This window comes from Verticillium nonalfalfae (genome assembly GCF_003724135.2).
Source record: "Verticillium nonalfalfae strain VnAa140/NRRL 66861 chromosome Unknown scaffold_67, whole genome shotgun sequence".
Taxonomy (NCBI): Eukaryota; Fungi; Ascomycota; class Sordariomycetes; order Glomerellales; family Plectosphaerellaceae; genus Verticillium; species Verticillium nonalfalfae.
This window is the reverse complement of record NW_021167292.1, coordinates 29084-52279: the sequence shown is the minus strand read 5'-3', so window position 1 is coordinate 52279 and position 23196 is coordinate 29084. Positions and strand designations below refer to the sequence as shown.

Sequence of the window (23196 nt, the reverse complement as noted above, 5' to 3'; positions counted from 1 at the left end):
CTCCAACAAAGCAAAGGAGGAATGCAGAACTCAAAGAGTGTTTGAAACTGATATCGTACAGAGCGCACACAGTCAATGGTCACCTAGTTTGAAGGTTGGAATGCTTCTATTTTATCGAGATTTGACCATCGAAACTAAACAGCTGTGGCCATCATGTTGATCCGATAAAAAACGAATGTTGAACATCTCATCCAATTGACTCGAGTCCTGGGGCCATTGCCTGCCAGTCTGTTCACCCACTGGCGACAAGGGCCGCAACATTACGGGCCAAAAGGAGAATTCCTCATCCATGACGGAGAAAGCGATGTGAGTAATGCTGAAAACAGCAGCCAGGCAACACTGGAGTCAGGCGACAACCGCTCACAGGGCAATGGAGTTTGGTCAGAAAGAGGGTCGTCTCTTGCGGCTGCTAAGTCTTATATGTCTCTCGAACAATAGCACTGAAAGTGCAAGCCGGACGACTTGGAGGGGCCTGAGGAGGCTGTTGTCTTATCGCTTCTGGGTTGGATTTTACAATATGACCCTAGGAAGCGCCCTTCGGCCGGAGAGATCCTGATACATCCTTGGTTCCTTTGAGTCAGTACGCTTGTCAAGCTCCCCACTGTGGCGATATCAATGGTTTTGGGCGAAATGTTCCCATTGAAGCATTATCATCTTTTTTCTTTCATGTGTGAAATTCGATACCTGATTAATAGCCAGCGGAAACAACCAAACGTGACGGATGGCTGAGCTGTTCAACACGTAAGAAGGATTGCCTACTCAGCGATACAAAAGGAAACAAAATGGGGAGACAAGAAATAGGAAATCTATGGGTTGGGGTTACTTCCACATCATTAGTACGAACATTTATCCCGGTCCTCGCGGTTTTGAAACTTGCACCTCATCTTCCCGTCTAACCCCTTTTCGTGCCCTTGCCCTTCGGCATTCTAAACGCCCAGTATAGACCCAACGCAGCGCCGACATTGAACAAGACATAGGCCCACAAGACGCCAAAGTCTCGCCACCTGGTGGCGTACTTGATACTGTACCGCGCCAAGAATTGATTCGTGTTCGAGATGGAACAGTAGAGACACGTTTCCGTCGCATTAGGTGTCAAAAGGTTTCCGCCCGCAGCCGCAGCAAAGGGACCGAGAAACTCAAGGCAGTCCATCCCGCTTGGTGGTGCAAGGCGCAGGATCTCGCTTGCAGCGCAGGTAACCTCTGCGTTGGCGATGGCAGAGGACATGACGCCGCCGACGAGGTAGGTTCCGGGAGATATATAGTACATGAAGGTCCAGAAACTGGGAAGGTCCGCTTTAGCAACGCCCACACTGACTTTGTTAGTAATGCGATTCAGTTGAGGTGTATTCTGAGTCAAGTTTGATCACCTACCCGCAGAAACAGAGGCAGAGCATCCATAGTAGGCTCGCGAACACACCAGCAGTATCGGCAGTGGGGATCCACGTAATTGAAAAGTGCGAGAAAGTGCTGGTGAACAGCATAAACATCCAGAGGAAGAAGAACACGAGGAGGCCACGGGAGTGTTCGTCCCCCGGCGAAGTGTTCATGACAAATCCGACCGGATAATACCAACAGACGAAAATGATGACAGCCATGAGCGTGTTCCAAGCGGCCTCTATAAGTATGTTGCAGAGAATGAAAGCTACGCGGTTAGCTTTCGATTTAAGACGGACAATCGGGTTGGCACTCACTATTCCAGCGGTAAATCTTTGATGGCCGCTCTCGAATCTCGAAGAGATCACGTTGTGGTACAAACATGGGCATTATCTGCTCATTGAGATTTCCAAAAAGAACAAGAAACATGAAAATTGCAAAAAGTTGATTCTGCAGGCCTTGCATCGTGTTGGCTGCCCTGAAGCTGAACCCGAGGTATATGGACTAATATTCTTAGTTTGGGATACGACACATGCAGAGTACACCGCTTACCGAAATAGATATCATCAGTATTTTGGACCAGATATAAGTGGGTGACCGCCAGAAGTGTCGATGAGTTCGGACAAAGACTTGCCAGAATTGCGTCTGGAATGATGTGACGAATTCCCGATATTGGGACTCATGGTCTTCGTTAGGAGTCGGCATGGTTTTCTCAAGAGCCCGAAGCCGGTCCAGCTCACGCTTGACGGCTTCAAACTCGGGAGAAGCTCGCCAGGTTCGATACCAGTCGATAGGGGAGCTATCCTTCGTCGAAGGCTTTATCACATTGAGCATCCATTCAGCTGGGTTTGCCTCAGCAGGACACTTCGGGGCACCACCTCGCTCCATGTACTCTATGAGGGTCTTGGACGAATCTCCGAGCTCTGCATTATGTAAGTACATTCATTTGACATGATGGTATGATTCGCCAGACTCACCTCCGAAATATACCGTCTTGCCTCCTGGCGCAAGCAATAACAGGCGATCGAATTCACCAAAAAGAATAGCCGATGGCTGATGGATGGTGCACAAAACAGCCTGTCCACTTCTCGTCAACTTCTTGATCAGCTCAATAATTGACCATGAAGTCTGCGAATCCAAGCCTGAAGTCGGCTCGTCGAGGAATAAGAGCAGTTGCGGTCTCGCTGCGAGTTCCACACCAATAGTGAGTCGTTTCCGCTGTTCAACATTGAGGCCCTCGCCCGGCACGCCAATAACGGCATCGGCAAATGCCTGCATGTCGAGCATATCAATGACTTGGTCGACGTAGTCGAGCTTCTCAGAGTGGGAAACTTCGGCAGACTGGCGAAGAATAGCGCTGAAAGAGAGAGCCTCGCGGACAGTGGCGGTGCTGAGATGGAGGTCTTGCTGCTGCACGTAGCCCACGCGGTGTTGAAAAGAGGAGTCCGTCGGCATGCCGTTGATGAGGGTATCGCCGGTGACGATGCCCATCGTAACCCGGGTGGCGAGGACGTCGAGAAGGGTGGTTTTTCCGGCACCAGAAACGCCCTGTTACATTAGCTTGATCTCGAAACTACGATCGAAGGGAGAAGGAACATACCATGAGCGCTGTAGACGTGCCGGGCTTCACCCAGCCGTCAACCTGATCAAGAATCCGCCGGTCTTCACTCTTGATCTTGATGTCGTACGACAAATTCTCCCAATGAAACACAGCCGTCCCGGTCACTAGGGTTGGAGCCGAGCGATCGCTAGCGGGTTTTTTCGAAATAGCTGTCCGGCCAATAGATTGTCCTTCAAGGTCACCTGCAGCCGTTTTGGTCGATTCTGACGGAAGCTTGCCCTTCGGGAACACCAACACCTCACCCTTGCTTTTCGGCGGCTTGGCGAACTCAGCGGCCGTGGTGTAGGCGCTCAGAAAGAATATGAGAAATGCGATAAGGATACCGACATTTCTGACCCTTGCAGTTAGCCATGTCTGCCGCCAACCCTAGCCTCCAATGATGACTTACCTCCACTTGTTCCCATGATAGTAAGCAAATGCCATGTTGATGTACCTGTCACCTTGCACCGTGGCACTGCCTGGCAAGGCGCCAACGACTGGACAAACCGTGGAGTCGCTAGGGAGGATATCGTACCCAGTTCCGTGAGGGATGATACCCTCGCAAGGAAACTCCCTGTCGTGAAACTCATTTGCCATTAGAGCCTCAAACCCATAAGCAAGAGGGTTGATGTAGTTCATCCAGCGTGACCAACCGCGCATGTACATTGTTGGGATAGTGAAACCTGTGTACACCATGAGTCCGATGCTGAGTATGGCACTTGGGACCATCGCCTGGTGCGATGTTCGGGTGACGCAGGCGAGGGTGCGGTAGAGGGACGACATGATGAGCGTGACGATGAAGCTGGTCAGGCAGAAGAAGAAAAACGGACCGGGCTCTCGACGAAGATTGGCCATGAAGTAAACGATGAGGTTGAATATAAACATGTTTACCATCTTGTAGGGGAGATCCATGAGGTAGCTAGCAATAGCTTGTGTTGACTGATGGTAGAAGGCGTAGCGGTTATGTTTCTCGACGATGGGACGCTCTTCGTAAACAGTGAGCACTTCAAGCTGGCTTGCGAAGGCGTTCAGAAGCAGGGCAAAGAAAATGATGCCGCCTCGATAGTAAAAGCTCGATGTATCTTCCTTGAGGTTGAAGAACATGCTGCCAAGGATGAGCGCCATGATGAGGTTGAAAAGTAACTGGGCGATGGTGAAATATGGATCGGCAAGAAGTCTTCTCCAGCCGCGCCACAGGGTCAGTTCGACCTGTTGCCGATAGGAAATCGTATAGGGTGAACCGGGACGCTGGGAACGGGCTTGCTCGGCGCGGCGCGAAGCTTCGTACTCCGCAAACCTCTCCTCTGTCGGATGTAATCTTTCATAGCCATCAATCTCCTGGAGCAGAGATTGTCGTTGACGGCTCGACTTCCAACGCTGAGCAAACTCGTCGGGCGTGCGAGGGACCTGGTCCTCGTATCCGGGTCTAGCTCGTCGCTCGCTTGCGCTTGTCATAGAGGTAAGGAAATCGGGGGTCGTCTGTCTTGGAGGACCTGTTATCCAATGATGTTAGCGATCGACTCAGGTTGCAAAGGGTGGGTGGGCAACATGGAGAATCATACACTCAAATCCTAAGTCTTCAAAGTAAGATTTCGCCTCTTCGATCTTTCCAAAGAAAATCTGTCTCCCTTCGTACAATACAGTGACGCGGTGGAACAGCTAAACACACATCAGTAAATGACAGTAGTTCACCTCATGGGCATCGTGGACTCACATCGTAGGCCGACTGTGGGGCCTGGTAGATGGCCACAGCAGCCGCAACACCCAAAAGATCAGATTGCACCCTCAAGTTGCGGCAGAACGTTACCGCATTCGCACTATCCAATCCTCGCGTGGAGTTATCCCAGCACTGGAACTTGGCCCCGGTGAGCGCCGCCTCGGCGATACTAACCCTCTTACGCTCACCTCCGCTGACGCCGCGTACGAAGTCGTTGCCTACGCGGGTGTTAATGGTATGGCCGATACCAAAGACGGCCATGATGACATCGCGAATCATGCCATCAGCTTGTGCCCTTGAAAGTCCGCTGGGAACATTGCGAACCGATCGTGCACGAGCAGCGAAGGAGAGAGTTTCGCCAACTGTCAGGTGCGCGAGGTGGGTGTCGACCTCGGCGTTGTAGAGCACGTCGCCTCGAAGGGACGATCGAATTTTTTGGGAGGGAATGCCGCGGAAGTTGAGATAAGATTCAGGGGCGACTTGGAGCCCAGAGGTTTCGCCAGCCAGCGTTTTCAGAAGAGTCGAACAGCCCGAACCTGGAGGTCCTAGGACAAGTAGAAGCTCTCCTTCAGCCACAACACCTTCGAAGTCGCGAAGAATGTCGATTCGGCGTTTTTGCTTATTTCCCGTTGCCAACTGAGCAATTGACTGAAACAAGTTTGTGATGCGGGTGGTGACCGTCATCTGACTTTCGGTGCCGGTGCTCCAGCCAAAGACATTGAGGGACCTGAAAGCAACACCAAGGACTCGCATCGGGGCAGCCTGGGGGTCTGACTGTGCGAGTTGAAGGAAAGCCTTGACCCAGGCCCTGCCGTCAAAAGATACCGATGCAGGGTCGAGACGAGACCCGGAACCGGGCGTCAATTCGTGCATTTGTTGGATGATTGTATTAGAGGCTCTGGATATTTGTCTAGCCAACGTGTCGACTTGATTGCTGATTTCAGCATCATCCGGGCCACTATCTGTCGTGTTGAATATATTTTCTTCTGTGGGGTGTTGAGGATTCATGGTACCGATATCGAGCCATGTTGGCTGGGCAGATGACGTCTCTCGAACCGCCATACTGAGGGCTCTTGATCTGGCCTAGTACCAGGGGCTTTTTTTCTTGAGTTTATAGTTGTCGCAGTCTCGTCCGAGATAGTAGTCAGCTTTGTCGTGTAATAGGGTCGAGTCAGATGCCGCAGAAGAGTTAGTGTTTCTGATGAACTACGAAGCGACGAACGACCTGTTTATATCCATCCAGCCGCATAATGGATTGGAAGATAGTTCATTCTAGCGGTGGCCGCGTTTTCCATCCCCGTTGAGCGAAAGCGCCTTTTACGCGTCTCAGTTGTGCCGACATCGTCAATTTGGCTGTCGTTTCGCCCACTGCAAGTAACGTGACTGAGGTGCGCGACGGAGGGTAAAGCGCGGCACCTCCACTTGGACGCCGCGCCCGTGCCAGCTGAAGGCCGAAGTCCGCGGCCTTCAGCCCCGCCTGTATCAGCGGAGCGGCACTGGGCACAGCGCTCAACAACATGAAGGCCGCGGGCTATATTCTAGCCTCAGCCCTATGAGAGTTACAACAGAATATTTTCCTTGTGACAGCAGGGGCGTTTTTTCTTTTGCCCCCTACACGACGTGCTCTTAGTCATTGAGGGATGGGAGTCGAGGCTGCGGAAGGGCTGCGGCACACACCAAGACATCTGACCAACGCCTCCTCTCCTCACGGAGAACGACGCAATCGCTTGAATGAATCTCATAATCAGCGAGCTATCGGAATTTTCGGTTGTAGATCTAGGGGCAGTCACTGCACCAACCCACTACGTAGCTGTGTGAACTCCTGACAATGGCCTGTGATGGCAACCCACTACGCCTGATAGCTCACGCACCAGATTCCCACAACATCATCAATCGAAACAGAATAACACCAGACCCTGAAGTTCCCGGGCTCTCGAACAGCATTTCTGAAGCTGTCAAATCCAGTGCTCAAAGCGCTGCACCTTCATATTCTGCTGGGGCGGTTTCCAGGCGCAGTGGGACAGGGCCGCAGGAATGCGGCATGATGCTCTGGCCGGAACCCGCACGTCGCCCAGCGCTGTGCCGCAGCGACTAGGCAGCCCACGGCCTCCAGAGTAGTTAGTTCATCACCAATTAGCCCCGTATCGCATTTGTCAGGCCGATCCTCCTTGGCGGAGGATGAAGCGAGACGACGAATGGCTGTTGTCGCCAACTGACTGGTCAGCTTTCGCCTCGATTCTTGCTCGGTCATCCAGTATTCCATAAGCAGCGTCATTGTGCTCTGACCCAGGAGCAGCACCATGGCCAGCCATGATCGGGGTGATTGGGGCAGTGGGAACAATTTAAATACATGCAGCGCCGAGAAGAAAGCCACCCAGCTTACAGTATCAGTGAAAAGGCCATCTCTGATAGCACGAACTTCGTGAAACTAGCAGAGTCAAGATGTCGCTCCACATCACCGTCGTCCCCGCCTCCTCACAAGGCGGCAAAGAGACGATCCGCAACCTGCTCCGCCACGCCAGCCAGCCCAGAGTCCGTGGTGTCTACCGCGACATAGCTAAGACGCCCGCCGAGTTCACAGACAATGCCAACTTTGAGCCTGTTCAAGGCGATGTCTCCAAGGCCCCACCCGACTTCTCCGGCTCTGATGCTGTCTTGTACATCCCGCCGCCCACATTTGAGGACGTCAATGTTGCCGAATTCGCCACCAATGCCGCCAACAATGTCAAGGCCGGCCTTGAGCGCGCCTCCGTGAAGCGGGTCCTTATCTTCTCGGCGATGGGTTCTCAATACGATCCCGATGCCATTGTAGGCAGCACACCACGACATTGGGCTTCGATTTCTTTCCCAAGACAACTAACACTTGTTAGGGTGTTCTGAAGATCAATCATATCACTGATAAAATTCTCGCTGCAAGCGCGCCTGAGGTAGTGGTCATCAAGCCGGGCTGGTTTCACGAAAATTGGACCCAAGCCTTCGCAACAGTGAAGCAGGAGCCCGCTCATTTTGAGTCTGTCTTTACACCAGCAGACTACGAGATCCCAATGGTCGGTCAACAAGAATTTTCTGTGTCATGAAATGTTGTGGTTAACGATGCGTAGGTGAGCATTGTCGATGTTGGTCGCGCGTGTGCCCGGAAACTACTGGAAACCGGCCAGATGCTGCCTTCGTGCCCCTACGTCTTTGAATTGTTCGGCCCGAGGCACTACTCAACGCTTGATGTTCGGCAGGCACTTGAGAAGGCGTCGGGGAAGAGCATTTCGATCGTTCCGGTAGAGCCGGAGAAGCTGGCTGAGCATTTCGCGAAGCACATGCCACCGTCGCATGTGCAGACCTATGTGAACATGATTACGGCTACATTGGCGGGGGGTGTTATGGCAGGCGACTACAAGGGAGACGGGAGGACGGAAAGGGGAATGGTCGAGCTTGCAGATAGCCTGGAGCGGTTATACACCGAGACTCAGTAGGTCGCGGTGCGGAACACAACAGCGGCCAGACTTGAAGGCATGGGAATGGAACATTGATTTGCTCATTGCGACTGACCCAACTGAGGTGCGCAGATCGATTTCGAGACATGAGGTGCCACGGCCTTACCAGTTTGCCAGAGTTCCCATGGAATCTCGGCGCGCGCTGTGGCACCAACCAGGCCCCTGAGCTGTCGGGGATCAGCGTCTCATCTGCCCCGTAGCCGCTCACCTTAGCACTTCGGGGCTCTTCCTATAACCTCCCTTACGTGTAATGCGGCTCGGCCTAGCTCAGCCACCATGCTGCAAAGGCATCACATTCCATGTCGACCTTCCTGGTGACCAACAAACACGCCCCCTAAAAATTGATCAAATGGGATCAGAACATGGTCAGCCTGAAGGGGTTGCCACGCTTAACAACTCTTTCACATGAGGGCACGCAAGGTAGCACAGCAGGAGGAGTTCCCCACCTCGTTGACTGTCGACAAGGTAGAGAGGGCTGATGGATGCAGTAACACTTGGACTGCCCCGAATGGCCAGACCCGAGCGATCCACGAACATCATCTCCGCCGCCGGCGGGTAAAATTGGGGAAGCAACTTCGAGACTAATGTCTTACTCAGATGATCATTCTATTCATCCGGGGAAACGGAGCATACTGAACCAGATTTAACTGCCGACGTTCCCCAACTTACATGCAACGTCAACGTGCGGGGGAAAAGCGACAGAGGACCAACTCGTCACCAACACGACACACGGCTACACGGACATGTTTAAAGCACTAGCCGAGACCTTCCCCTCCTTTCCCCAGCTTCCAGCCAGAGCCTAGGGAGGGGAGGAAGCTCGCGCACAGCCGCGTAGCTGCAGGAAAGCTTCATCCAATCCCGTGCCCATGTTTGCGACGCTGGCTACTGACGAATCAAGGCTCAGCTAGCTTCGACCACACCAGCACCGCCGTGTCATGAAACGGGCGCAGCTCCATGTTTCCTGACGTCGAAGTCGTATCATCGCCAAGAAAACAATGGTCTCTTCTCCTTCATGGAGGAGACCTCTATCCGATCAGTGTGGCATTGTCATCCTCTTCACCGATGCCAAGGTTGCGGGGTGCAGATTCTGGGGAAGCTGTTTCTGTCCATGCATTCCGAGCTATCACCGAACGGAAGCTCCGGGGATTCATGTCAAGGGGATTTCTCTGTTGTATGTGGAAGCTTTTGGTGGTTTATTCTTTTGCCATTGTCTATCTTCAGTCTCCTGCATCTTGGACATACATGAAGCTCGCTTGAAAACGATGCTGCAAGACGTCCTCATGGTATCAATGTCTGCAGCCGCTACACTGTCAAGTGCTTGAGAGGCTGCCTGGAGTTCCAGAGATGCTGATGAATTCCAAGATGATCTTCACAGTCACCGGGAAATGTCCGTACAAGGCTGTATCCGCTGCAACCACCGAAGCTTCCATCTGGGCCGCTGACTTGTCCGGCCCGAGTGCCATGACCTGCCCGGTCATCTTCTTTCTACCCCTCTTCTTATGTATCAACTTGACTGGTCATAACCCTCCACACTCGGAAATAAATGACTGGTTATGATTGTTCGATCCTTCTGGGACCAGAAGATGCATACGTCGCCAAGTTTGATGTGCCTCCTCCCGGGCGAATAGGGTTCTGCTGAGGAGAAGGAGGGGGGACAGGAAGACTCTCCAGAGGCTAGGACGCGCGTGTCCAACCAAGACTACCACCGATCTGCCAATGAATCAATTGGCCAATAATGCAGGCTGGATGGTGATGTTGGCGAGGAGCTTCAGGCATCAAGCCTGCATGGAGCTGCCTGGATCATTGAGACAATCGTGAGGGGTCGGTCATGCGGCAGCCTCTGGTTTCTGCACCGGATGGAATGATCGGTTGGGGTTCATCGGCTTGTTGTGCCTACTGAAGGTCTCTAATTTTCTACATAAACTCGTCTCCCAAGTCTCGATCAGCAAACTTTCGTCATGAAGCAGCTCTTATCCTCCAGCTGCAAACTCTGAAATTGATCCAAAGTAAACTAATAGCCAACAGCCAAGGGCAGAAACAGACCATGAGCGGTGCAATTCCTGAAGAGTTTGATATCATCGTTTGCGGAGGTGGTAGCACAGGGTGTGTCGTTGCTGGGCGGTCAGTCCCCTTGTTCAATGTACTTCCAGGTTACGTCACTGACGCCTTTCTGTAGGCTTGCCAATTTGGATCACAATCTCTCCGTCCTCCTCATTGAGGGCGGAGAGAACAATCTCAACAATCCATGGGTCTTCCGGCCTGGTATTTACCCACGCAACATGAAGCTGGACTCGAAGACGGCCACGTTCTATGAGTCCAGGCCGTCGGAGCATCTGGCGGGCCGCAAGGCTATTGTGCCTTGTGCGAACATCCTTGGTGGAGGGTCTTCGATCAACTTCATGGTAAGAACACTCGAGCGATGATGTTGAAAATTCCCACCTTCTAACGAGAGCTAGATGTACACCCGTGCGTCAGCCTCGGATTACGACGACTTCCAAGCCAAGGGCTGGTCCACGAAGGAGTTGATCCCTTTGATGAAGAAGCACGAGACATATCAGCGGGCTTCTCATAACCGGTATATATGGTCGTTCTGCCAAGTAAAAAGCTCATGCTGACACACAACCAGGGACACGCACGGCTTTGAAGGCCCGATCAAGGTGTCTTTCGGCAACTAGTAAGCATAACTTACTGGATTGTTGACGAAGGCTTGTACTCACAATATCAACCAGCACCTATCCTATTAAGGAAGACTTCCTCAGAGCTGCCGAGTCTCAAGACATTCCTGTGGTCGATGATCTCCAGGACTTGTCCATCGGCCATGGTGCTGAGCATTGGCTCAAGTGGATCAACCGCGACGTGAGTACATGCAAGCATTTTCCAGATCATAGGAGTTGACGAAACCATACAGACTGGCCGCCGCAGTGATAGTGCTCACGCCTACATTCATTCCACGCGGGCTGTGCACTCGAATCTTTATCTAGCTTGCAACACCAAGATCGACAAGGTCATCATCGAGAACGGCCGCGCTGTAGCAGTGCAGACTGTGTAAGAACAACCTTCAATTCAGATTGGGCATCAATTAACTTTTGTCAAGACCAATGAAGCCACTCGAGCGCGCACAGATTAAGCCTCGGATTTTCCGAGCTCGCAAGCAGATCGTGGTTTCTTGCGGAACGCTGTCGTCTCCTCTTGTCCTTCAGCGATCTGGTATTGGTAAGATTCTGAAGTCCTTTTGAGATTATCTAGTCAGCTTGGCTCTGACCACTCGCAGGCCACCCTGAAAAGCTCAGGGCAGCTGGCGTCAAGCCCATCGTCGACTTACCTGGCGTCGGCCTCAACTTCCAGGATCATTATCTGACCTTCTCGGTCTTCCGAGCAAAGCCTGGAACGGAGAGCTTCGATAACTTTGTCAGAGGGGACCCCGAGACTCAGAAACGTGAGTATTTGTGTCATTCGTTGCTGGGCCTCGCTGACATTCTCTAGGCGTCTTCGATGAGTGGAACATCAAGGGCACCGGCCCTCTGGCTACAAACGGCATTGATGCCGGAGTCAAGATCCGTCCCTCAAAGGAAGAACTCGAAGAGTTCGAAAGGTGGCCGACCCCTCACTTCAAGGACGGCTGGAAGTCGTACTTTGAAAACAAACCTGACAAGCCGGTGATGCACTACTCCGTCATTGCTGGGTGGTTCGGAGACCATATGCTCATGTACGTATCGCTCGGATTTCCACAATAGGTCGGGCACTAATCCTCTTCAAACAGGCCCCCGGGAAACTTCTTCACAATGTTTCACTTCCTCGAGTACCCTTTCTCGCGCGGAAGCACTCACATCACCTCGGCCGACCCTTATGCTAACCCAGACTTTGACGCTGGTTTCATGAACGATGAGCGCGACATGGTCCCGATGGTATGGGGCTACATCAAATCGCGCGAGACAGCGCGTCGCATGGATGCCTATGCTGGCGAAGTCGCGAACATGCACCCTACCTTCAACTACTCATCGCCCGCCAAGGCACTTGATCTTGATCTAGCCTCCACGAATCAGTACGCTCTGCCTGGCAACCTGACTGCAGGCATCCAGCATGGCAGCTGGACGCAGCCCCTCTGCGAAGCCGAGACGAGGGCGGACAAGAAGTTCACCGTCTCGAGCAGCTGCAAGGACGTGAGGAAGCCACTTGAGTACAGCAACGACGACATCAAGGCTGTTGAGGAGTGGGTGAAGAGGCACGTCGAAACGACTTGGCACAGTCTTGGGGTAAGTACTGAAAGATTCTACGGGTTGTCATGCCAGCTGACCAATCTCTAGACCTGTTCAATGGCGCCTCGCGAGGGCAATAGCATCGTCAAGCACGGCGTCCTCGACGAACGCCTCAATGTACATGGCGTCAAGGGCCTCAAGGTTGCTGACCTCAGTATTTGCCCTGATAACGTGGGCTGCAACACGTAAGCTACCATCTACAGATGTCTGGAGTGAGAACAATAGCTAACATGAGAAGATACTCGACTGCCCTTTTGATCGGCGAGAAGGCAGCCATGCTCGTTGCGGAAGACTTGGGCTACTCAGGCGACGCTCTCAACATGAAGGTCCCGAACTACCACGCTCCGGGAGAGTTTACACTCAATTCCCGCCTGTAAATTTTCATAGGATCCGATCTTTGTTTCGTCTTCTCCAGCTGCTGTCTTTACCTTAGCTTGTATCGTGGCAACTGATGATTGATAATCCATGAACATTCAGATAAGCAACATGACATGTCTGCTGCGTTATTTGGATCATTCTTGACGCTTGTGGGTTGTGGTCAAACAGCTCGGTGTGCGAAGAGCAGCGAGGTTCCGATATGACTCCTAGCCGAAACAGGATCCGATGGTCCGGCTAGTGGTGCTTAAACTTTCCGCTTTGGGCCATTCACAACTCCAGATTGAGGGGTCGGGTCAACCCCCCACGAGCCTACGATGGCCCGGATAAAATCGGCCCCTGACCCAGCCATCTGTCCAACTACTCAAATGATATACTATGTGAGACTTGTATCCGACCATTTTATTGCTCCCCTCTGGTCAAGACAACCATTTGTATCGCAGCAAAGCAATTTGATCAAACACAAGATACACAAACGAAAAGAACCATCTCAAGACACCGACCATCACCATGGCTGCATTTGACCGCTCAATCTCTTTCACAACCAAGCCTCGCGTCTTCATCTTGACCGACATCACCAATGAACCAGATGATGCTGAGTCGTTCTGTAGGTACCTGACCTACGCCAACCAGTTCCGAACAGAAGGTGTCGTTGCCTGTACATCAACATGGCTCCGGGATAGTGTGGCTCCGGAAAACCTCCATCAAATCATCGACGGGTACGCCCAAGTAGTTGACAACCTGAACGCTCACGTTCACCCGAGCCATCCTTATCCCTCAGCCGACTACTTCCGCAACATAGTCAAATCTGGCCCTCCAGTCTATGGCATGGCTGCTGTAGGTGACGATGTTCCCCTTAGCGAAGGTGGAAAGTTGCTTCTTGAAAGCATTACCTCGTCATCAGAAAGCCCCCTCTGGATCCTCGTCTGGGGCGGCACGAATGTGCTCGCCCAAGTCCTTCATCACATCCGCGACCGCCCTGATGCCGCTTCGCTGCGCTCAAAACTTCGCGTCTACAGCATTTCCGACCAGGACGACTCGGGCGCGTGGGTTCGCCAACAGTGGCCCGAAATCCTCTACATATGCTCCGTCCACGGCTGGAACCAGTATGCAAATGCCACATGGACCGGCATATCCGCCCCTTGCGACCAGACTGGCCCCGACACATCGCGCATCACTGCGGAGTGGTTGAAGAAGAACATTCAGATCGGACCCTTGGGCGCATGCTACCCCAACTTTGAATTCATCATTGAGGGCGATACCCCAACCTTCCTCTATCTCATTCAAAATGGCCTCGGGGTCCCGGAGGAGCCCTCCTTCGGTTCTTGGGGCGGTCGATATCTACCCACTAATGTTTCCGAGCACGGCATTTCAAAGGGCCACCACGCTGACGTCTCCGACATGGTCATCGGTCAGGATGGCAATGTGTACGTCAGCAATAAGGCCACCATTTGGCGCTGGCGGGCAGCCTTTCAGGACGATTTTGCGGCGCGTATGCAATGGTCATTGTCGCCCGATTTCACAAAAGCGAATCATCATCCTATCATCTCCATCGACAGCGATATCGGTCTGGAGCCACTCTGCCGAGACGTCGCGGCCGGGAGCACCGTTACTCTCGATGCATCATCGTCTTATGATCCTGACGGCGACACACTCACGTTCAAGTGGTTTCAGTACCGCGAGCCAAGTGCCAAGCAGACATATCACACAGCCGAGGTGTCAGAGCTTGAGATTAAGTCGGTGAACGAGCAAGGCAGCAAGGTTGAGGTGACGATAGCGCCGAGGGAGAAGTCGTGCGTGCTGTTCAGGGAGAAGAAGCAGATTGAGAGAGGGCTGCTGCTGCATCTGATTCTCGAGGTGACAGACAGTGGAACACCGGCATTAACGAGCTATCGCAGGGTGATTCTTCAGCCATTTGATAAGGATTGGAAGAGCACCTAGTATTAGAGTCTAAATTGACCAAAATCTCAACTTCGTCATTGATGAGTGACTCCCTGGATGATAGTTGCGCCCGCCAATGCAGCTTAAGCCTGAGAGTGTTGAGTCTCACTATGGAGGTACGATCGTGTATTCCAAGACTACACATCATCATAACATCCAATACATGCAATGACTTCAAGATGGATCTAAATATGTATACATTATTCAGTCTCAAAATCGAAGCTTTTAGTGTTAGAGGAGATCGAGTGGTGTGGAAGAAAGGGTGTAGTATTGAGAAGCTATTCTATAGGGCAGGAGGGTGCCTAGGACGAGGCTAGAGGAGGCACGGGTTCAGGCCACCTGGCACCGCGTGATAGCCACTGACCAAGTCAATGCCACCATCAATATGTAACACCCAGCCGACAGCCGAGCCTAGAGCCCCCCCTTTGCCAGCCCTTGAGCTGCTACCTCGTTTTGAAGTTGTACGTTCGTCTTGTACGACTTGAACTTTCGCGCAGGCACACCCGCCGCAAACATTTCGTCAAGTTCCTGGTACGACCGCCCTGCTGTCTCCGGCTGGCACCACCACAGGTAGGCTAGCGAGAAGAGAGTCAGGCCACCAAAGATGAATGCAATCTTGGCACCCAGGTTTCCTTGGTCGGGGTTGAACATGAAGGGGATCAAAAATTGCCAGGCCACAGTGATGGAGTTCTGCACGGCGTATCCTATGGCGATAGTCTTGACACGGAGTCTGGACGTCGATACCTCACACAGCAACGAGAAGGCCGTCGAACCAATCGACACATTGTACCACCAACTGTAGATGAGGATGAAGGCGACGGTGCCTGTCACCGTTGCTTGCGAGGATCCTAGACCCAGACCACCCGTGATGAGCAGGAAAATAGTCAGCACAACAAGGCCCCAGAAAGTGAGGTCACGTCGGCCGATCCTGTCGACCATAGCGGCGGCCATCAGGTTGCCGACAATGGACAGAACCGGCTGTGCGATCTGGATACGGTAGCTCATCTCCGTGGAGTAACCGGCAAGCTGCAGGTAGTAGGTGAAGTAACCAGCCACGAAGGCGATGCCTGAAAATGCCTGGATACAGAGGGGCATAATGCTAATCATGGTGCGGCGAAGATTCGACTTGCGAAGGCATTCAATGTAGGTCACGCCGTGAGTTTCGGCGCGAACATGTTCGAGCGTCTGGTCAATGAGTGCAAGCCTCTTCTGGCCTTCTTCTCCTGAATATCCGAGCTGGCGCATACTCTTGAGGGCCTTTTCGGCGCGACCTTTAGACATAAGCCACCAAGGTGATCTGCCGGTTAGCTGGGGATTTAGCGCCTGGAACGTGGTAGCTTACTCGGGCATGAAGGGAACCAAGGCAAATGCGACTCCAGCAAAACCCCACTGGGCACAGAAGACGGCTCGGTAGGCCCAACGTGTCTCGACGTTGCCCGTATAGTTGATAACGATGAAGGCAACAAGGGGCCCTATCCCGTAGGCTACTCCGATACCGCAGGTGAAAACACCGCGCAAGGCCAAAGGGGTAATCTGCATTAAGGTTAGAGTCATCACTTCCAACTCTGTCGGGGAACTTTTAGATATACCTCTCCGATGTAGCTGACCATGACGGTAGCCACAGCGCCGACCATGAAGCCATTCAGCAGCTTTCCGGCGAAAAAGACGGCATTTGTAGTTGCAACAAACTCAATGGCAACGGCAGCAAAGGAGATGAGCAAGGCACCAGCAAGAACCTTCTTGCGTCCAATCCAATCGGCGATCTCAGCTGAAACGAGTGATGAGATCACAGCTCTAGCATTTCATTAGCTACAATCATCAAGCATAGTTGAGAATTTGACTGACGAAGCGACTGGGGCGCCACTAAAGGCTGACTGCCATCCAGCGGGAATCACGAAATCGCCGTTGTACTCGAAGCCGAAATCTTTGCGGAACTGCGGAATTCCGACAACTGCGCCAGCGGCCTGCAAATCGAAACTGATGAGAATAATGCACCAAATTGCATAGATACACCAGGTGCAGGCCCAGGGGTTGTTCACGAAGGACTTCCAGATGCCTTCGTCGTGCTCTTCCTGGCCAGAGAGATGGGCTAGCTGCGCATCCTGCGTATCTTCATGCTGGTAGGACTCGGCCTTCTCGTCGGCGATTGTCCTATTGGTTTGATCCATGGTGATTGGGGGTAGAAATTGTCTTGCGTGGTCGCAGAGTTGGGGGTGGTTGCGATACCTGGTCGCTGGTCGATAACTTTATAAAGTCGAATATCTCTATTACCACGTGAAATGAAATTGCCGATGACCTAAATGACAAGCCCGCGATCTGTTCGTTCCGGGGTGATGGGCGGTTCGATTGTCCAGAAACGGAATCGCGAACCGCTGACAACACCCCTTTCCCCGCGTCTGGGGTAAGCGCCGATCCTGGGGCCTCGTGGTCTAAGACAAACTTGGCTCGCTAGAGGCGCTTAGGATCGCCCAACAGAGCTAGCACCAACCCCAGATGCCTAGAGTTGCCTCATCCCTTTAAGAGTGAGAACGACCTGAGGTACAATGGCACGCACTAGGCGCTCCAGATATTATGGCATAATTCAGCTTCCGGACCAGTCATATAATATCGCTTGATCGCACTCTATCAGATAATAATATTTCAAGTAGGCGGTCGAGCCGCTCTCCTGGGCTCTAAAGTACCTGGGACCGTTCTCGCTGCTAAAGGGATGGAGGGCTAGGATATTGAGTGGATTCTCTGGCAGGAAGTGTGTGTCGGAGCTTCATTGCTTATGATATCTAAGCGTTAGGGAGGCAGTATCCCAGATCAATTTGACACGACAGCAGATGCGACAGCAGATGTAACAGCAAGCGCAGAGATTCGAAGGGATTCATGACCTGCCTGCACAGTGACCAGTCTAGCACCACCATCAAGGGACGTTCGTTTAGGTGAAGATCACCACAGCAGGGAACAGTACATGGCCTGGATGGGACCGGAACTGCTCTGGAGAGCACCCTGTACCTCTCTTGGGCGCCAAGAAACGAATCTTTGTCTGTGCTAGGCCGTCGTCCGTCTCAATATTTCGTCAAAGAATACATCGACGCAAAACGGGCAAATGAGACAGAGATATATGGCCCCTGCCCCCATCATCAACACCTTGGTCCTCAGGCGTCACTACTATCGCCAATGTCTCCTCAAATCCTCGCATGTCTCGTACGTCAAGTTTTACCGAATTAGCGGAGCTTGCGTCATAAGATGTGGACTAAGCTGGATCATGCAGAATCGGAGCGCTTTTCCCGAGGGTATCGCGCAGTGCTGGGGGCCTTACCAGCCACAATGGAAGAATGCAATATCGCGTGCGAGTCCAGCGCCCACTTAGACGATATGATCAGCTTTTCGACTTCGCTAAGGTCCTAGAGGCATCGCCATTTCACAGGACATCTAAGCACAGGTGCAGAAATGGGCCCACCGATCATCAATCTTGCCACTCGACTTCGCTTGTTCTATGCAACACACTCTATGTCAGCTAAAAGAAAAAATGGCTAGTGCTTTTGTAGTCGGGTTGCCAAATTTCCCCCGTCTCGAAAACTAGGTTCTGACGTCGGCTCTACTACAGCGTCACCTTCATTGCCGCGCACCTGAGTTTGTCAATCTTATGGTCATGGCAGACCGCATCGCATTTCAGTGCATGCCGAAGCTGAAGAGTCTCATTTTGTGGGACAGCGAGAATGCGGAGGGATTTTGTTGCGCTTCACGGTATCAGCAGAGTGACGGCCAACTGTCTTCTGGCGCAGTACTCAGCAAGCTCAAGGCGATTTGTCTCTTGCCATGAGAACTTTGCGACGTACACTCGAGGAGTCATTACGGCACTGTTCCGAAGTTCATGGTTTACAGATCGTGCATGGATCTACTTCAATTCATCGCATCGATCATGACTTCACCTCACGCCTGAACCAGGATGCGGCAGAGTTCCCCGAAATGAACCGCATCTTGCACCCCGAGTCGATGAACCAAGAGGTCATTTGAGGAAGTAGGTTAGTACTGCTAAGCATAGTCATGGCCACATAGATGTCCCAAAGTTCAAATATTTTCTCGCTTTGTACCACGTGAATGAAAACATCGCGACCATGGCTTTTGCCTACTCTGTAAAATGATCTCTTGACTTGATCTTAGAACTAGTCTACACTACACTGTGTATTGTTTCAAGCTTAGAAGGAAATGATCTTGTAGTCGCCCTGGAAGCTTCCATCGAACTTGACGCTGACATCTACATTGATCCAGACCTCATTGCCATTCTTCAAATACAGCTTGATGCTGCCCTCAGCAAGGAAAAGATCAATGTTGAGGCCAACACCATCCTTGAGATTGCCGTAGATGTTTCCTACATTGATGCCAAGAATGCTGACACTGATTCCAATCTCGAACGTATCTGTATCAATGTATCCACTGATCTTAGAAGTTGGTTAGCAAAGTCTTTAGCAACCTCTAGCCCCCGGTCAAAGGTCATTTCCAGCATACTTTTATGGGACCCATGCCCCAATCAATTTCATGGCGGCTCTTTGGGTTGCCTGGTGGCAGGCCACGATGCACATCAACCTGTGTAGCAACCCACTGCGTGTTCCCTTCCTCCGGCGCTGTGAGGTTAATGACGGCACCTTTTCGGAGATGTTAGCGGCCCAGTTCACATCGAGGCTTGCACCCATGGCACGGCTTACCAATGTTCTGCTCGGCAGAAGAAGGCATTTTGAGCAATATTGAGGGAATAGTGCAATAAGGTCTGATGCGGGCGTCTGACGCAGGTGTGGACACCGATGAGTGGCTTGTTGGATAGGAGCGTTCATACTTCGAGCTGGGGATATCAACAACCCTTTTATACTTCAAGTTCGTAGTTGAGCCTTTTTCCTGTATCGTTACTGCATCGTCGACGGTCCCACGCGGCCTCGAAAAAAAGTCACATCGATATGTTCTACGAGTCGTTTGAAACATAGAAGCAGCAGTGCACCATGGTTCTCCTTTGAGCTCGAATCAAAGAACAAACTGCCGTTTCCATCCGCGATCGTGTTCCGATCCATACTTGCTGCTAGTGGTTGGGCTCGTTCCACGCCACCACTTGTGACTCCTGACATACGACAGCATTCCCTTATTCTTTTAACACATGAGTACAGCCCATTGGGGCTACAAAGGGTTTTTGCATGTAGAAATAGCAAGACGCGTTCTCACAGAGTCTCGGCAGCGGGTGTACACGCGAACCTGCATCCCAAGTGGCATTGTGTTTTCCTAAGTCGTAGGACCTCAGTGGAACACTAGCAACGGCCACGAAGATTGAGCGAAATCAGGATGATGCATGCTCGGCCTCTCAAAAGTGTGTCTCACACTCATCACATCTTGTCCGTGGCATTACGTGACGGTTCCTGTCCATGAGATTACTTCGATATTTCGTGTCCAAGTGGTGCTTACAGCCTGATGTCCTTCGAGATGATAGCGTACACTTTGCAATCCGACCTGCGCCTGCTGATGCATTGTTGTTTATCCAACAAGCAGTCTGAGTAGATGCTACCCGGGGCGCGACCTGGCCGAGTAGACTGGCCTCGGCGTGGACGGCCAATAAAGGCGTATCACACAGGGCTTCACCACCTGGCCACACATCCAGGCCAAAAGCGGAAAGACGACAATGATGGACGAAGACATCCACGCTAACTCAACGTATGCCTCGATAACGCCGTCGACTGTTAGTTGTTGACATTCTTCTAAACACTGTACACTACGGAGTTAAGCAGCACATATGCGCAAAACAGGTGGCATTCTGTGGCGATCGGCATCGGGTCACATCCGTCTCTTCCGTCCCGATCGGCAATCGGCGAAATCTTCTGTCTTGTCCAAATCGCTCTCACAGCCAAGACCCTAACGTTCCATGGTGCAGCAAACCATGAGCCCGCACGTCTGAAAAGAGTTTCCGAAGCCCGTTTGTTCTTGACACTGAGTTCCCGCGACATGGTCTCGCCCGGGGTGGCGCCGCCGGACGGTGATGTTACCACCACGCAGAGTCAGACGGTCGGCCAATCCGTTCAGCGTGCGAGGGCCTGCGACTCGTGCCGTGGGCTGAAGGTGCGCTGCATCAGCAACGACTCACACGGGCCGTGCCTCCGATGTCGCAAGGCAACAAGAGTATGCGTCACAACCGTCCCCCCGGCTGGCTCGAGGAAGATGAGGAAGAAGACGGTGAGCAGGGTCACGGAGCTTGAGAAGAAGATTGATCTCTTGACGGCCAGTCTACGCGCGGGGGGCGCCGAAGCCGCCGTAGATTCGCTCGACAACAGCTCGGCAGGAGGTGGCGGCGAAAGCAACACACCTCCTACTGGTGGCGCTGCAGGAATGCCCGCCGGGGACATCGTTGATCGCGGCATCATCAGTTCTCAAAAGGCTGACGCTCTCTTGTCACGGTACAACACCCAGCTCGTCCCGCACATGCCGGCCGTCATCTTTCCCTTAGATCTTACTGCGACAGAGCTTCGCGAGACGAGGCCCACGCTCTTTCTCGCCGTGGCAACAGCCGCGTCGACCGATACACCGGAGCTGCAGCGGTTGCTCTCGCGCGAACTCACCAGAGTGTTCGCCGAGAAGATCATGATCCGCGCAGAGAAGAACCTCGAGCTCGTCCAAGCTTTGCAAATTACAGTCACATGGTATTGGTTGCCGGATGAATACGACCAAGTACACATCTACCATTTGACGACAACCTGCATCTCCATGGCCATTGACATTGGATTGGGCGGCTGTACACCCTTGAAGCCGACAGTGCCATACGGGGCATATGCATTCAGCCGCGCAACACAGATCAGCGCGATAGACCCGACGGCGCTTGATGCCCGCAGAACCTGGCTGATGTGTTATTTTATGGCATCCAACACTGCCTATGCCATGAAGCGGCCGCTTCTCTTGCGTTGGACAAGAGCAATGACCGAGAGCCTTGAGGTACTTCGTACATCGCCCGAAAGGTACGAGACGGATGAATATCTCTGTGCGGTCGTATGGGCGAGCCGTCTTGCCGAAGATATTGACCAGTACTGCGGCTTGCCGGATGACCCTGATGAGATCTTCAAGGCACCGCAGACCCTGTATTACCTCAGGAAACTCGAGCAAGATCTGTGCACCTTCAGGGACTCATTACCAAAGGGCATGGCACAGGGTAGGTCTCCCCCCCCCCCGCTTTATGCCCTTCTTACAGACAGGCTTGCATCATCTGACGAGCCTTTAGGAAGTCTCCGAATGGTCTTCAGTGCCATTCCGCTTACTGTTTACAATAACGTGCTTCGGATTCAGCCTCCTGAGGAAAGGCAACACAAGACAAACGTCGCCGCCATACCATCAAGAGCGCCCCGTAGCGTCATCATGGCTGATTCCGCCTTCATGACCATGGCTAACACCGACGCCATTTCAAGTTGTCTTTCGCATGTCGACATGGTTTTGGGCGCATTTCTGTCCCTGAGCCCCGAGGTCGTCCGAAGCCTCCCAACCTTCGGCATCATGCGCGCCGTCAGGGCAGCGAGCATGCTTGTCAGATTACATCTCACTCTTGTTGATGATCCGCAGCTCCTGAGCCCGTTCAGGAGGGAAGACCTCCGAGCCGGGCCCTGCATCGACGAGCTGCAGCACCATTTCCGCGCCGCCGCGGAGGGGAACCGATGCAGGACCGCCGCCAAATTCATTGTCGTGCTCGCCATGCTGAAGGACTGCATGGGGAGCAATCGCGGCGGTCATGGGCCCCCGGCGCGGTCAGACCAAGCACAAGAGCAGCAGTCTCTCGAGACGCCGCTACATCTTCTCTCGCACGCTGCTGCCGCCGCGACGGCATCCGGATCAGCGCAACAAGGGCCTGGGATCGGCGGCAACGCTGAACGGCTCACGTTTCCTGGTCCGAACGGCCAGCCTTCTTCGGTTGCGCCCTCTGTCTGGCAAGATTTCTCCGGCGGCGCGCAGGCCCTGTCCCTCCTGCCTGGTCCGCTGGCTTTTGATACAGACCAGTTCATGGCGCTCTACGATCAGGACCTCGCCTTCTCGCTCGGTCTGGACTACATGTACAGCGGCGACAGTATGCCCCTGTACGCCGGAGAGGCGAGTACCGGGTTTGATGGGACCTCGGCACAGACTCACAATATGAATAGCTAAACAGCCGCACGGGCTGTCTCCAAACATGACGCAGGGGTAACAACTATAAGTGCTGAAGAGGGGCTCATGGACATTCATCTTTGTGTAGCGAGGACAGGTATTTCTGATCAAGTCAAGTCCCCGTTTACGACTGGACATACGGTTCGGCAACTTTAAGGACGGCTTGTTTGTACAGCAACACACTTTTTTTTAAGGCCATCGTTGGCTCTGGTGGTCATGACCTCGTTCATGTCAGGCCTTGGGCCGATGCTGATGCGCGTTAGGGTAGTTCATCGACATGTCAATCGGCAGCCTCCTATG

The 23196-nt window shown here is 52.8% G+C and overlaps 7 protein-coding genes across 7 annotated transcripts; 4 read left to right on the top strand and 3 right to left on the bottom strand.

The window, feature by feature from the left end:
- Positions 1-892: 892 nt before the first annotated feature.
- D7B24_007901 (uncharacterized protein) lies at positions 893-5564 on the bottom strand (the record flags this gene model as incomplete). The annotated part of the gene is made up of 9 exons (XM_028642004.1): positions 893-1310; positions 1372-1615; positions 1692-1878; positions 1927-2297; positions 2352-2922; positions 2975-3326; positions 3384-4467; positions 4537-4633; positions 4689-5564. The coding sequence occupies 9 exons, from the start codon at positions 5562-5564 to the stop codon at positions 893-895; spliced, it is 4200 nt and encodes a 1399-aa protein (XP_028494063.1).
- Positions 5565-7133: 1569 nt separating this feature from the next.
- Positions 7134-7768, top strand: D7B24_007900 (uncharacterized protein; the record flags this gene model as incomplete). The annotated part of the gene is made up of 2 exons (XM_028642003.1): positions 7134-7499; positions 7562-7768. The coding sequence occupies 2 exons, from the start codon at positions 7134-7136 to the stop codon at positions 7766-7768; spliced, it is 573 nt and encodes a 190-aa protein (XP_028494062.1).
- A 2455-nt stretch (positions 7769-10223) lies between these two features.
- Positions 10224-12812, top strand: AOX1_2 (Alternative oxidase, mitochondrial precursor; the record flags this gene model as incomplete). Its single annotated transcript, XM_028642002.1, has 12 exons — positions 10224-10282; positions 10356-10581; positions 10636-10754; positions 10806-10853; positions 10909-11035; positions 11088-11224; positions 11274-11392; positions 11451-11615; positions 11663-11885; positions 11940-12432; positions 12484-12620; positions 12674-12812. 12 exons carry the CDS (start codon positions 10224-10226, stop codon positions 12810-12812), a joined length of 1992 nt encoding a protein of 663 aa, XP_028494061.1.
- Positions 12813-13320: 508 nt separating this feature from the next.
- D7B24_007898 (uncharacterized protein) lies at positions 13321-14751 on the top strand (the record flags this gene model as incomplete). Its single annotated transcript, XM_028642001.1, has 1 exon — positions 13321-14751. The coding sequence occupies one exon, from the start codon at positions 13321-13323 to the stop codon at positions 14749-14751; it is 1431 nt and encodes a 476-aa protein (XP_028494060.1).
- A 411-nt stretch (positions 14752-15162) lies between these two features.
- On the bottom strand, positions 15163-16919 carry D7B24_007897 (uncharacterized protein; the record flags this gene model as incomplete). The annotated part of the gene is made up of 4 exons (XM_028642000.1): positions 15163-16048; positions 16094-16284; positions 16341-16545; positions 16597-16919. 4 exons carry the CDS (start codon positions 16917-16919, stop codon positions 15163-15165), a joined length of 1605 nt encoding a protein of 534 aa, XP_028494059.1.
- Positions 16920-18938: 2019 nt separating this feature from the next.
- D7B24_007896 (uncharacterized protein) lies at positions 18939-19473 on the bottom strand (the record flags this gene model as incomplete). The annotated part of the gene is made up of 3 exons (XM_028641999.1): positions 18939-19181; positions 19249-19385; positions 19446-19473. The coding sequence occupies 3 exons, from the start codon at positions 19471-19473 to the stop codon at positions 18939-18941; spliced, it is 408 nt and encodes a 135-aa protein (XP_028494058.1).
- A 928-nt stretch (positions 19474-20401) lies between these two features.
- Positions 20402-22896, top strand: D7B24_007895 (uncharacterized protein; the record flags this gene model as incomplete). Its single annotated transcript, XM_028641998.1, has 3 exons — positions 20402-20465; positions 20651-21916; positions 21986-22896. 3 exons carry the CDS (start codon positions 20402-20404, stop codon positions 22894-22896), a joined length of 2241 nt encoding a protein of 746 aa, XP_028494057.1.
- Positions 22897-23196: the final 300 nt, after the last annotated feature.